The following is a 15,069-nucleotide window of genomic DNA, read 5'->3' as shown; positions in this document are numbered from 1 at the left end:
GAAAGGTTTGAAACTTTTAAAAAACTTATAAATAAAATCAGAATTATTTTTACAAAATTTTATCATCACAAACATTTTCTCCAGCACTTTTAATGCTTTGGCCCAATTTTAATTTAAGTAACGATGTTGCAATAGATGTTAATTTTTGTTGAATATTTAGATATAAAAGATGTAATTTTTTTTATCTCAAAAATTTATTAAAAATTTTCAGTTTATTTCTTATTTAAATATATATATAAATATAGGGTTGTATCATTTTTGGTTACTACTAAGCATATCAATAAAACTTTTTGTATTATGTACATAATTGCTTGCTAAAACAACTTTAGGATAAGATGGATTTTGAAGCTTTTTCAAGTTAAATAAATTTATTGCAGCACTTTCTTCATAAGTTGCTCCACCAATAATATAAACTATGATTCCTTCAATACGTTTACCATTAACACCAAAATATCCATCATTCCAAATATAGGGAAATGATTGTTCCGTTAACCTTCCACGTACAATATCTTCAAGAATACGTAGAATATAAGGATCATGTTCTGTAAAGATATTTTCAATTCCTTTAAATCCTTTAATAAATCTCTTAGCTATTTCTGAAGCAGAAGGATTCTTTTTAAATAAATCACCTTGTCGAACATTTGAACCAGCGAATGTAAAAAGATTTTCAATTGCGGTAAAGTATTTATTATCCACATTTCTTTGGCGTAACATTGATAAAAGTGAAGGTAAAGAATTATTCGCATGTCCTTCAAATCGTAAGCCATAAATCATTACCAGTCTTACGGCATTTAAATCACTAATATTAAAATCTTGTAAAAGTTTTCTAACATTTGCTAAACATGTATTGTGGTCACCATCAGCAAACATTGTCTGCTCTAATTCAGAAATCTCCATAAGTTTTTCTCTTGCTACAATTGCAGCTAATTCACTAACAATTTGCACATGCTTAGAAAGAGTTCCAGAAATTTTTCTAAATTGAGGATAATTTTCAATGAATTTCTTCATATCTTGTATAGAATCAAGTTTTTGATGAGTTTTAGCTTTCTCTTGATGCTCAGTCATTAATTGTTTAATATTTTGACCTATTTCTCCAAAATTTAAATACATGTTTGTAGCATAAAAATCATCTTGTAAACAATTAAGAACAAATTTTTTTTCTTCATCAACAATATTTCCTTTGTCATCTTTACTCTTTAAATTCAATACAACTTTATTATTGTTAATTCCAAATAATTCATGAACCATTGCTTCATATGTCCATTGATTTAATAATGGAGTAATAGGATCCTCACTTCTTTCTAAAATTAAAATTAAAACGTCATCATTGCAATTTTCAAATAAATCTTCTTCTCTAGAACGCAATTTATCTATTCCTTCTGCCAACCTAGCACAATTCTTAGAATTCCTTTGATATCTGACAATTGGTTTTCTCTTGAAACTTAAAGAACAAGCTGCTAACATTTCAACCATCCTTTCCAAACATTCTTCATTTATTTTAAATACACCATTTTTTATTGTATAACAATTTGGTAGACCTAAAGTTAAGAGATTTGTTGAAAGTGGAATAGAATCCAAAAAAAATTCATGTAAATCTCTTACAACCTCGCAGTTATCATTACTTGCTAATTTTTTTATTTCTGTTTTTGGTATAATATTTGAAAAATAAATATAATATAATGAATATCTTGGATTTTGTAATTCCTCAATTAATAATTGTACATTTTTAAAAGTTGGCCTTAAAAAAACAATAGCTTTTATATATTTTATTGAATCTCTTATATTTAATGAATCAATTCTTTCAAATAAATATACTTCTTTTTGCATCAATTCAGATTGAGGAAATGAACATGATACTATTGATGTCTTAATAATGACAAATATTCAAAATTTATTTTTTTTTTTAACTTACTGTTTCTTTATCCATTAATAAAATTTTCATTCCTGGACCTGCTAATTTTATCATTTCATTTATATACAATTGTGATGTTGTTAAAACATTCATTTTATACAATATTTTTAAAATATATCCTTCAAAATTCTTTAAATAGTAGTAATAAAATATTAATATACAAATGGAGTGCTGTTTTCATTGATAGCCGGACCGTACTTTATACCTAAACAAAATATAAACGTTTTTCCATATAATTTCTTTGATTATATATCCTTGTACAGATATTTTTGCCGCTAAGTTATTTTTTTCTACTTAATTAAATTAACAAACAATGAATGATCCAAAAAAAGTTGATGAATGTATGCCTCCACCTAAAATTATTCCATCTTCATCAATACTAACTTCAGATGACTCCAAATTTGTTAAACCAATTGGTATACCTAATAAAAATAAGAAGTATGTTTATGTTGAACCAAGAAGAGAATGGAGTGTCATGGAATATAGTTTAGAAGGAGCAGAAGCTTTGATACCGTAAGTTTTTTTTATTAAATAAATTAAAATAAAATTATTAAATTAATATTTTAGGCCAAAAACATTTCAAGAATCTCTTGCTGAGAAAGCTTCAAGAATAGATTGGAAGAAGATTGTTGGTTCCAATGTAACCTATGATGATCCTGAAGTAGTTTTTGATACTGAATCGGATAAAGCTTTAGATTTAGTTGACAGAATTTTGGCTTTAAAAATTCATCAGAAATCTTATAAACCACCTCAACATTATTTTAACAATACTTCAAAATTAGTGGTGAAACCTGATGATCTTCAAATTAATAAGAGTAATACGCTAAATAATGAAAATAAAGAACGAGAAAGATTTAATAAATTGCTTAAAGAAGCTAATGAAGCAGGATTAAAATTTCCCACTGATGATTTAGATTATGATGAACTTTCAAAGCATGTAGATATTAATGCAATGGATAGTTCTGAGGGACCTGTTGTTATAACAGACATGGAACAAGTAGTTGAAAATAATATTACATATGAAAGTTTTAAAAATCAAAAATATATTGAAGGGGAAACAGGTATAGATAAAAAAAAGAAAAAAGAAAAAGAAAGTGATGATGAAGATATAGGATATATGATGGGTAAAGCTGCCGTTGAATCATTTAGACAAGGTCGTATAAAACAAGAACTTGAACATCATGGAATGCCTAGTATTAAGAGAGTAGTTAGTGATCCTCAAATTTCATCTAAAATTCGTTATTTTGTTCAAAAAAGATTACAGAAGAAAGTGTTAGAGTATAATTTTATTGGAATGCCTCTTCAAAATGAAGAACCTAGGACTATTTTTCAAATTTTAAGGCCATCATCAAATAATACATTTGGTATTCTTCCTCAAGAACTTTCAAACGAAATTTTTGATCCAACTAAATGTGATGAATTTGTTAAAGAATTAACAGATAGACAAGTTGATGCAGCTAGAAAGGCTTGGGATGCTTTGGAATTACAGACCAATGAATTTGATGTTTTTTCTCAACTAAGAAATGATACTTTAGAAGCAAAAAATCGAGGAGAAGACGTTAAAACAGTATCTATTAATTTTGGCTCCTCAAGAATTGTTATTCCTGTTATTGTTAAAGATTCATTTTCAAGTGAACCTAGAAAAAGCGATGAAATGTCTTCTGATTCAGAGGATGAAGATTTTCAAATGGATGTTGATAAAGAAATTGAGGAAGAAGAACATATTGAACCAACTTCAACTGTAGCATTTTATATTAATAGATCTGGGAAATTATTAGGATGTAAAATTGACGGTGAATCTTATTCACTAGACAAACCTGAATTTTTAGGAAATGAATTGACTAAGAAAATGCTCGAAGCCATAGAAAACAATGGAATTAATAAGAAGGGGGATGAAGTAGCTTCAGATGATGAAAGCACATCTTCAAGAGGAAGAAATAAACACAAAGATACAGATGTTCCTTCACGGGCTCCATCACCTATTATTCCGGAAGCTGGTCCTTGGCATAAAGTTGCTAAATATTTACATGAAGCTTTGCAACATATCAATTATTTACATGATCAATTAAGAGTGATGGATACTCCTTATATGAAGCCGTTAACTGTTGCTGAAAGTATTGGAGATGAAAATACCGCTATAAATTCAAAACTTTATTTATGGGTTGCCAAAAGAAAAGCTCTAGAAGAATCTGTGGCTGTTCTTGAAACTGGAACTAAACACCGTAAGGTTGATACTGAAAGTTTTGAGGATAAACAGGCTTTTTTTAATGAATTGAAGAGTATGAGAGAATTTTGGAGATTACGTAAAGTTGGTAGATTTCTTACAGGTGACTTGGGATATCGTATTTTTGGGTCAAAGTTTATCCCTTCGGAATCTTTTGATGTCACTAGAAAATCAAGTGCTATGCTTGAAGAAGAACGAAAATATAAAGCAGAAATTTGTGATACATCTCCACTATCATACCTTCAAGTTATTGTTCCGTGTGATTTGATGCGACGTACAGTAATGAGTGTAGATATTATTATTGATCATAATACAGGAATAGAGGAACCTTCATCTAGAAGAAAAGACAACTCTGATTTAGAATACATGGTAGTTAAACCTGAAGATGCTATGAAAATACATTGGAGGAAAGCTCTTTTATGGGCTCAAGAATCTTTGATATGTAGAGATATATTTAAAAATCTTTTTTCTGATGCCGCACAAGCTACAGAGATTTTTTCAACACAACGTGAAAATGTTTTAATGGTTTCTTTGTTCTCAAATGTTGTTCTTAAAATTCAACTTGATTTTTATCCATTCAAAGACGGAGATTTACCACAACCAGGAATTCCTGTTCTTAATACACTTCTTAGGCATTTGTTTTTATCAGATTTGTGTATACGCCCAAAATTATTACAACAATTTATAACACTTCCATTAATTGATTCACAAGATTATATTGCCGGAAGGACTTTTTCAGATGCTAGTAAATCAGAAATGAAAGAAATGATTAATTTTACAAGACATACTACATTACTTTCTCGTTTATGTAAAGTTGCTTCACACTATAAATTAGTTCAAGAAGTAATAAATGAATTGGAAAATTTTTCTATTAAGCATCCTGATCCTTCTCTTTCCTGGAGATTTTATCGTATAACATCTATTGAATCTTTTATTAATGTTGTTCTTTCAAATAGAGGTTTTGTTGATATTATACCAAAACAATTATTTACAATTTCAATAACACATAATAATATTTTAATAAATATTCGTGCTAAAGAAGGAAAAGATCTTTTTGAATGTGGTCATAATTTAGAAATTTTTGTTAAATCTTTAAAAATGGTATATTGTAGATATATGATAAACTCAGTAGCAATTCAATCCAAACAATGGGTATGGTATGTATTAAGTTCAAATCTTCGTTTCTCTGAAAGTCATTACACTACTAATTGTGATTTAACATTGTATATGTCAAATGTTTCTGGATTGTATCATATTTATTTTTTTGTTAATTATATTACTTTAGAAAAAAGTATAACCGTGGAAAGGAGCATTGATTTGGTATTGCAAAGGAATGGAAATTCAAGTTTTGATAAAAATATAGATGATGAAAAGTATGTTACTCTTGAATATAATGCTCTAGTTGGTGATAGTTTGTTGAAAAAATTTGACTTCTTGTTTGCAATATTAAGATAAATTATTTTTTTTTGTATTTATTAATTGTATTTATTATTGTACATATACTTTTCATATAATTTTATTCTTTTTAATGTTAGTAAATTAACATTAGAAATTTATTGTTTTTAGTTTTTTAAAAACTTATACTTTAACACATTAAAGTATTTCATTATCTTTTGTCATCATAAATAATATAATAAGGTTTAAAAAAGAAATATTTAATTAAATAATTTATTAACAATGTAAAAAAGATAAAATAACAAAAAGTAATAAAAATGATATGAGATAAATATTATATATATACAAGGAATAGAAAAATTAATAAGTAATTTTTTCACTGTCTTCACTACTACCAATAGAAGTCAAAGAATTTCTAGACTGTCCATTGTTACTTCTTTTATCTTGATATTGTGAAGAAGTTGTTGTTTCTGAATTAAGATCATTATTTATATTATTTCGTCTAGAAACCATAGGACTTCCTATTCTCATTTCTTTATGAAAACCTTCTAAACATTTTTGAATTGCATCAAATGCAGTGTTTAGATTTTCTAAACGATGACCAAGATCCTCATCTGCCATTACTCCTTTTTCATCTTTATTTATACTATCAGGAGATATGACATCTTCAATTAAATTTTCCATTGACTCAGATAATCCTTGACCAGAAAATAATTTTATTAGTTGAATTGATTTTTGACATTTAAATGTTAACTCATCTACAGCCTTTGATAAATGTAATGATTGTGTTGATGTAAATGGAGATGGTAAAATATTCATTTGTTTTTCTCCATGAATCTCATCATCATCATCATTCTCATTTATAGAATCCATTGATGTCATCATAATATCATTATCTTTAGATAATGTTTTATTCGCAAGTCTTGAATTTGAAGTAGAAAAACGTGATGAAATATTACTTTTATCACCTATTAAACTACTATCTTTTGATGTTGTTGCACCATGATGAAAAGAAATTGATCTTGTTGAACCATATGAATCCGTACTGAAAAAAAAAACATTGATTAATATTTATTATAAAAAATAAATAATACTACTTAATATAATATTACAATAAAAAATTATATTTAAAAAATAAATATCACAAACAAGTACAATTTTCCACAAAATTACAACAACAATAAATTATTTTTTCTTCATATTTTGGAAGACTTACTTGTCGTGACATATATTATCATTAAAATTAATACATTCATCAATTTTATTTTTATATTTTTTTATATCTATAAGACTACAAATTTCCATAAATAAATTTTATTTTATCAATATAATTAAAAAAAAAAACTTTTAATTAATTAAAACATACCGTGATTTTAATTCTTTCATCTTTTTTGCCTCAGCTGCAGCCTTCATTGGGTTGTAGTCTTTTCGACGAAGCCAGGCAGCAAATTCATTACTTTCTCTGGGAGATGCTGTTGATGATCCACGTGCTGAAGCAACACCTGTTTTAAATGGTGGTTTTTGAGTAGATGTTGGAGTTCCAGAACCACGCATTGAAAATCTTCCACCATCTGCTCTTCTAAAAAAGAAAATTAATTAACAAACATTTACCGAGTAATAAATAATAATTAATATAGATACAACATAATAAACAAAAAAGTTACAAACTTAACAAAACACTTGTGCTACAAAAAAAAAACAAAAACTAAATATATATAATGCAGTATATTCCTACGTTTCTGAGTGATATCGTTTGGCCCTGCAAAATAATTTAACATTTAAAAAATGTCTTTAAATTGGAAAAAAATTATAGTTTAATAAGCAAGTTAAGTTAAAAAAAAACTTTTTTTTTCTGGTTCTTATTTTTTTATTTGTTTTTTTTTATAATATATATATTGCATGTTGGGACTTCACCAACATTGAGTGCATTTAATAAAATTAAAAGAGTAAATTTATTTGTGTGAATGTTAATGATGAAGATTTTTTTTTTTTAAAAGCAAAACTTACCTAAAATTACTACTGGTATTTGATGTTCCTGTGGTAGATGATATACCACGACTACGATTATCTGCCTTATTTTCAACAATTGAATGATTCATTGCCTGCCTTGCCATAGAAGCAACTGTTTGTTTAACTATAACAGATGGTGTATTAGTTGTTTTTCCACTTCCTGATTTAGAAGATTGTTTTGTTGGTGTACCACCTGTTGAAGAAGTTTTTTTTGTTCCTATTTGACTTTCTTTTTTTATTTTTGATGTACCATTATTTGTTGATTGTTGTTGATGACATTTATTTGAATATGCTGGTGTTAAATAAGTACATTTTTGTTTATTATCATTATCATAAGTAAATACATTTCTTGATTTAATTGTACAATCAGAAGTATGACTTTTACCAGAAGATGATTCATTACTACAACTTTTAGCATTTTGTTTTTTAAAATTACTTATTGGTGAGGATGATCTATAACCATCTTCATCTTCTTCATTAAAATTACAATTATATTCACTTTCACTTCTATGAATTGAATCCTCATCATCTGAATCAATTACTTTTGACATAGAAACTTCTTTTTTATTATCATTACTAACAACATAAGTACCAGCATCTGATAATGTATCTTCACCTCTTCCAATACTACCAATTGATTTATTTCCAGAAGATGATATTAAATTATTTGATATCATTTTAGCAGCTACCTTACCACTTGAACCTTGTAAAAGTTTAGTTAATAAATATCTTTTTGGATCTTCAGAGGTTGTTGAATTATTATCACTATCATTTTTATTTGCCTTTTTATTATTTAATTTTTGCCCACCATTATTTAAATTTTCATTTCTCATTGAATTAAGTTTTTTCATCCTAGCTTCCTGTAAATTTTTTGGTTTATTTTTCTTATTTGCACAACCATCATTTGTATTATTTTCATCATCATCAAAACTTATTGTAAATGCAGTTGGTGGAACACGACATACAGGTGTCTTAGTTTGTTCTTTTTTTTCTTCATTATCTTCTATTTTTCCAAAATCAAAATCAATTCTAACTGGTTTTTGTATAGTTATTGGTGTTGTTGGTTCTTTTACCTCATCTTTATTATTTTTATCTTTAGTTTCATTTTCTGGAAGATTACCACTATGAAATGGTGTCCTTTTTGATACATATTTTGTTGGTGAATTTGGAGTTGTTTTAGATATATCATCATTAATTCCATTACCAGTTTCTCGTTTTGGTGAATTCCAATTTAATGTTGGTCTTGATAAATTTTTACTATCATCTACAGATGGAGACATTTGTGATAACTGTTCTACTGAACCTTTTCTACGATTTTGTTGTGATATTTTCATTTGAGCAAATGTTGTTGTTAACAAATTACCTTGATTAATTCTACTAGATAATGGTGTTTCTGAATTGTCCTTGATACTGCCATTAGAATTATTAGATAGTCTAGAAAATGCATCACATGTAAATGATTGTTGTGATTCATTATTATGTTGTCCTAAAACAGGTGTCGACACATTTGATCCTTGATTGGTATTTCTTGGAGTGTAAAGATACCCGGTAGTAGAAGTTGTCTGAGCAGGAAGAATAAATGGTTGTGCCTGAATTTGACCATTTTGTGATGATGTAAAATAAATTTGTTGCCCCTGATTTGGTTGAGCTGTTTGTGCCGGAATGTACACTGGTTGATAGTATATTTGTGGTTGTGGAGCTGGAATAATATATTGTTGTCCAGTATTAGGATCAATTAAAATTTGTGGAGTTCTAGGAAAATTGGCAGCAGATGGAAAAGGTGAATTTGTAGATGTGCCTTGTTGATTAGAACTTGCCATTTGAAGAAGAGGTAATGGTAAAATACATGGATTATTGGTTTTCTGAAATATTAGTGTATTGATAGATAATACCAAAGGCATTATTTAATAATAAAAATAAATATAAATTTTTAATATATTTATATTTAAAAATATTAAATAATTTAATAAAAAAAATAAATTTATTATTTTATATAAAAATGGAAGTAATTAATAAAGTTTAAAATTAATGTTTCTTTTTTAATAAATAAATGAAATGTGATTGTGAATAGTTTTATTCTATAAAAATTATATTTACATAAAAAATCAATATGTATATGGATAGTTCTAAATACATTACATGTATATTTTTATTTAAAATAAAAAAAAATAACCATAAATGTATTTTATTTACTACATATTATTTACACATAAAATTAATTTTAATATAAACATCAACATAAACCAAAGTTAAAGATAATTAGTTAAATAAAATTGAACAAGAATAATAAATTAAAATGATTAAAAATCTGAGAAAACTTTAAAATACAATAAAATTAAAATTAATTATTATATCTTTTTGTAACTTTTTTTTTAGTACATATAAAACATCAATATCATCTTTTATTATCAAAATTAATGAAGAATAAAAATATCATTTTATATAAAAGTAAAAAAGATATAAAAATTAGTTACTATAACACTTTATTAGAATAAAATAAAAGGCTTGTTTTGGAGTTGATAAACGACCATGTTAAAAACCAACAAATAATAACTAGTTTTTTTTTATTATATAAATATAAAATATATAGTTCAATTGAACCTATATATATATATTTTAACTGTTCTAAGATTATAACTATCAAAATTTTATATCATCATCAATAAAATTGGTAAATTCATTTAATAAAGGTAAATAAAAGAATTTTGTTATATTAAAAATCATTGTTATATTACTAATATATTAAGAAAGATTATTTGTTATCATTAACAATGATGTTAACTATTAGAAATAATTTATTCTATTTTTATCAATTTCTTATTATTATCATATAAACGATTTGTAGTAAAAATTTAACTAATATTATTTTTATTGTTAAATAACAGGAAATTTTGACTATAATTTACCTAATTTTATGACATTAAAATAAAAAGTAAAATCATAAAATTTTAAATTAAAGTTTCAACAACATCAGTTAACTAATATTAGATTATAATCAGGTAAAATCTTTTTTTTTTTTTTTAAATATATAATCTACTAATATTTTCTAAGAGTTTTGTAAATTTAAAGTAAAAATAGATAATTATCAAAAGTTTGTTTGTAATTAAATAAATGTACAAATTAAATTAAATATTTAAATTAATAATGCTTCATTTAACATAGTAGGTATAAATAAAATAAAAAATATCTTTAAAAACTTACATTACCACCGCCATCTGTATTTAAGGAATCCATTGATCCATGATATCTTGGTTTTATTTTATTATGATTTTTTTTATAAATACTTTTAGTACTTTTATTATTTTGAGAATTATCTATAAAAAAATTTTAATATAAAAGTTATAAATTGTTAAAAAATAATATTATTTTATAAAAACATTCAAAATAAAATTTAAAATTGTTTTTTTTTTTTTTTGATTTAATATATATAAATATTTTGTTAAAATAACATCACTTATAATAATCATAATTTATTTTCTTCTCAAATATGTTTAACTATCATACATCTCTATTGTTTTGATATAAATTAAAAATAGAAATATTATTAGATATGAACGTTTAACCATAGAAGATAAAACTTACAACACCCTATATTTCTATTAACAATAATTTGTTCTTAAAGTGCACTTTACAAAATTATAATATCTTTTAAGTTTTATAAAATATTTTTAAAAAAAAAAGTAAAGTAAGTTAATAAAAATATTTCTATAATCTTATCAAATAAATAATGGCAATTATTTATCATTAAAAAAAATCTCTCTAAAAGAAAAAAAAAAGCATTTATAGATATTTGTATGCTTCTATAATAATTTAACGATCAATAATTTTTTTTATGAGACATCAAATATATTAATACATTATTTCCATTTATGACAAATTTTTTCTTCCTTTTTTTTATCAAAGTATAAAAAATAGATAAAGTATATAAAGGGTAAAAAAAAAAGAAAGAAGATGAGTTATAAAAATATCAAAAGTATTATTCATTCATTTTTTGGTAAATGTTAAATGAATTTAATGTTTTAGAGAAATATTATAAGTAAACTTAAAAATATATAATGCAAATAATGTTGAGGAAGAAGAACTTTTTATTTAAATGTCAGTTAATATATATAAAAAAAAATTATCTTTTAATGATAATTTTAGTAAAAAAAAAGCTTGAAAATAGGTAAACTTATTAATATTTTAAGTTACTAAAAAAAAATCTTAAGTAATACATTTAACAAATAAATGTAAAATTAAATTTTTGTTAATATATATATATATATATATTCCTGTAAAAAATAACAAAAATGTAAATAAAAATAGAAAAACTACATTATTTTTTCTCTTTTAATATTTCAATTAAATATATTTTAATGTTAAAATTGGTGAGATTTATCTCTAGTATTGATAAAGAATAAGTAAAAAAAAAAACAGATGTTAATAGGGAATAAATAATATATTAATAAAATCGTTAATATTATTAATGATTAGAAGGAACAAAAGGATATATGGATAGATATATAGATTATATGGTTCTTTTTTACAATGAATAACTCATTGAGGTCGACTGGAAATACATAGGAGTAATGTTTATGTTTAGAGTGTAGTAACACAACAAACCACCAAAATGACATATGTATGCCGTATCTTTTTACCAAACATTACTTTCTTTTTTAATTTTTAATTATCATTTACTTTAAAATTAATATCTCAAGTAAGAAGTGTTTTAAAACTTTTTTTTTTATAAATTTATCTATAAAAACTTACTACTTATATTGTTTGGAGTATGTAGTTCAAAGTTTTTAGTATTCTCTTCAGTTATAATAAGAGATTGTGATAAACTGGTAGTTGAAGCAGCAATATTATTTCTTCTTTTATTGTCATCTCTAGCTTCCCTGACAGCTGATAGAAATAATTTTGAGCATGGACCAGTCTATAAAAAGTTTTTTTTTAACACATTTAATATATTTTAAAGAACATATTTTAGAAATCAATTTTTTTTGTTTTATAAAAAAAAAACATACCATAACTTTATTTCATATAAAAAAATATGTAGTAAAAAAAATATATTTGGTAATAAAAATTATTTATTATCCACTTAATATTTCAAATTGCTTCATAAAAAAAAATATATTTATAATATGTAATTGTTTGAAACAAAATTTGATCTAATTAAATTACATAGATAGTATAAAAATTATAAAAATAATTATAATAAAATGATTCTTAGTATAAACTAATTTATGAAAAACCTTCAAACCAAATTAATCAATTTTTTATTCTTTCTTGTTACAATTTATATATAAATATATTTTTTAAAAATCGTAATCGTAATTCTACTATTAAAAAAAGAATTTAATTTTATACTTTAAAATAATAACAAAAAAGAACATAAGTCATGAGTAAAAAAAAATGTTGAAAATCAATTGAGATTATATTTATTTAACGATACATTATTTTTTTTAACGTATATATCCTAAACATTATAAAGTAAAATTGGATTCTTTAACGCATCACCTATAATATATAAATAATTTTGTAATAAAAAAAAAAAGACCTATAAAATAGCAAAAGATAAATGATTGAATGAATGTTAAGAACTTTAAAATATTACTTAAAATAATCAATGATAGTTTTGTTAAAACTTTTAAAAATACAATAGTAATATGATTGTGTCACACTACTTTTCAATGAGGAGAGATGAAAGAAATACATTTTAATAATCTTCAATTTGTTTGAAATTATACAGGGACAGAGAAATAAAAGAGATCAGTTATGATTTATATTTATTATAAAATCAAAATATATATATATAGTTATTATACTAATGTTATTGTTAATAGGAATAATTAAAGAAATTTAATAAAACTTTTCATTATGATAAAAAAAAAATTAAAAAGCAAATTAAAGTTTTCTTATTTATAAAACTGATTAAAAATCTAATTTTATTATAACAATAAATTGGTTAACATAAAAATTTTAAAAAAAAATTTTACAATATTTTTATTAATGAAAGTTATTTCATTAATTTAAAAATACTAATTTGAGCAATATATATAAATTAATCATATCAATAAAAATAATATAACAATATAGAAGTGATTTTTTTTTATAAATTCAAATTCGTTTAAAACAAAGAACAAATAAAAGGAGTGAAAGTTAATTTTATTATAAAATTTGATTCACTAACATCACATGGTATATTTATATGATAAAAGGTAATGTATGAAAGTTTTTTTTTTTTTTTTTTTTGACAACATATAAAAAGTTTTATTAGAAAGGTTATTTATGAATACAAAAATGAAATTTGTATAATAATCAACCTCCAACAAACCATAAAAGTTTGGTGATGTGTATTTAGAGAAAAAGTATAAAACTTTTTATCAATACCATACTAATTGATACAAGAGAAATTTCTTTATTTGGAAAGACAAAGAAGAATTACTTTAATAAACAATTTATATTAACTGGAAAGTTATATTATTCATTGTACTTTTTATATTATTATATACTAAAATACTTATTACTAATATATCTTTGTATAAAAATTATATTATTTTTATTTAGACATTTTCTTTTACTATCATTATTTAAAAAAAAATAAATATATATATATAAGTTTAACAAATAGTTATATAAATATTTAGTACATGATTATAAATATCCAAATAGAAAAGTATAAATTTTATATATAAATACAAATCAAATAATTTATTTCTAACATAAATATATTTTTAAAAATGGAAAGTTGTAAAAATACTATTGAATGTTTAAAAGAGATTAAATATTTTTAATGTGATCACTTTACAACATTTTGATTCCAATACAAAACACTACCTCTAATTTTAGAGAAAAGAAGATTTGTTTTATCGGTAGTTGGCATTTAAATAATACAACAGCCATTGAATAATGCACTATTAATCATAGTAAGCCTTTTGATACTTTAATAAATTTTTATACAATCATCTTTTTACATTTTTATATTTTATTATTTAAAAAAGATTATTATACTTGAATAATAATGTTTAACATATTATAAATATCTTTTACATTTTGCTCATGTTTATGTATTTTTGTTTTTATAAATATAATTAAAACAATTAACTGAACACTAACTTATAATTAAATTACAATAAAAATTAATGATATAATAAATGTCAATGAAATAAAATGTTCTCAATATACATTATAATTTAATTTAACTGTTTCATCTTTTTATTTTATTACTTTAAAAAAAAATAACAAAAAAATTTTTTTTATTAACATTGATTTTATTTATCGGGGTTATAAATATAAGATATATTTTTTAAAAAAAAAAATACTTAATCACATACTTATGTTTTTCAAAAATAAAAAAAAATAAAAATATTCCTATTAGAATGTAAAATGATGCAAGATCGATGAAAATAACACAATATTTTGAAAAAGCTAATACTTATACATAAAGAGTATGAAATTATTTAATTTCAAATTTTTAAAACAAAGTTTTGTAAAATTTAACCTTTTAATACATATTTACTAATGACAATATAATTTATAAATACAT

At 23.2% G+C, this 15,069-nt stretch overlaps 3 protein-coding genes across 3 annotated transcripts; 1 reads left to right on the top strand and 2 right to left on the bottom strand.

Annotated features, from left to right (window-relative positions):
• Positions 1–252: 252 nt before the first annotated feature.
• Positions 253–2,005, bottom strand: SRAE_2000370900 (Sec1-like protein family and Sec1-like, domain 2-containing protein; the record flags this gene model as incomplete). The annotated part of the gene is made up of 2 exons (XM_024654935.1): positions 253–1,866; positions 1,913–2,005. 2 exons carry the CDS (start codon positions 2,003–2,005, stop codon positions 253–255), a joined length of 1,707 nt encoding a protein of 568 aa, XP_024508257.1.
• A 220-nt stretch (positions 2,006–2,225) lies between these two features.
• Positions 2,226–5,591, top strand: SRAE_2000370800 (Mediator of RNA polymerase II transcription subunit 17; the record flags this gene model as incomplete). Its single annotated transcript, XM_024654934.1, has 3 exons — positions 2,226–2,253; positions 2,302–2,425; positions 2,480–5,591. The coding sequence occupies 3 exons, from the start codon at positions 2,226–2,228 to the stop codon at positions 5,589–5,591; spliced, it is 3,264 nt and encodes a 1,087-aa protein (XP_024508256.1).
• Positions 5,592–5,891: 300 nt separating this feature from the next.
• SRAE_2000370700 (Hypothetical protein) lies at positions 5,892–14,406 on the bottom strand (the record flags this gene model as incomplete). The annotated part of the gene is made up of 8 exons (XM_024654933.1): positions 5,892–6,576; positions 6,748–6,822; positions 6,898–7,110; positions 7,539–9,403; positions 10,743–10,855; positions 12,291–12,456; positions 12,548–12,552; positions 14,361–14,406. The coding sequence occupies 8 exons, from the start codon at positions 14,404–14,406 to the stop codon at positions 5,892–5,894; spliced, it is 3,168 nt and encodes a 1,055-aa protein (XP_024508255.1).
• Between the last annotated feature and the right edge of the window lie 663 nt (positions 14,407–15,069).

The sequence above is a fragment of the Strongyloides ratti genome (assembly GCF_001040885.1).
Source record: "Strongyloides ratti genome assembly S_ratti_ED321, chromosome : 2".
Taxonomy (NCBI): domain Eukaryota; kingdom Metazoa; phylum Nematoda; class Chromadorea; order Rhabditida; family Strongyloididae; genus Strongyloides; species Strongyloides ratti.
The sequence above is the reverse complement of the archived record's forward strand: the minus strand, read 5'-3'. Positions and strand labels throughout refer to the sequence as shown.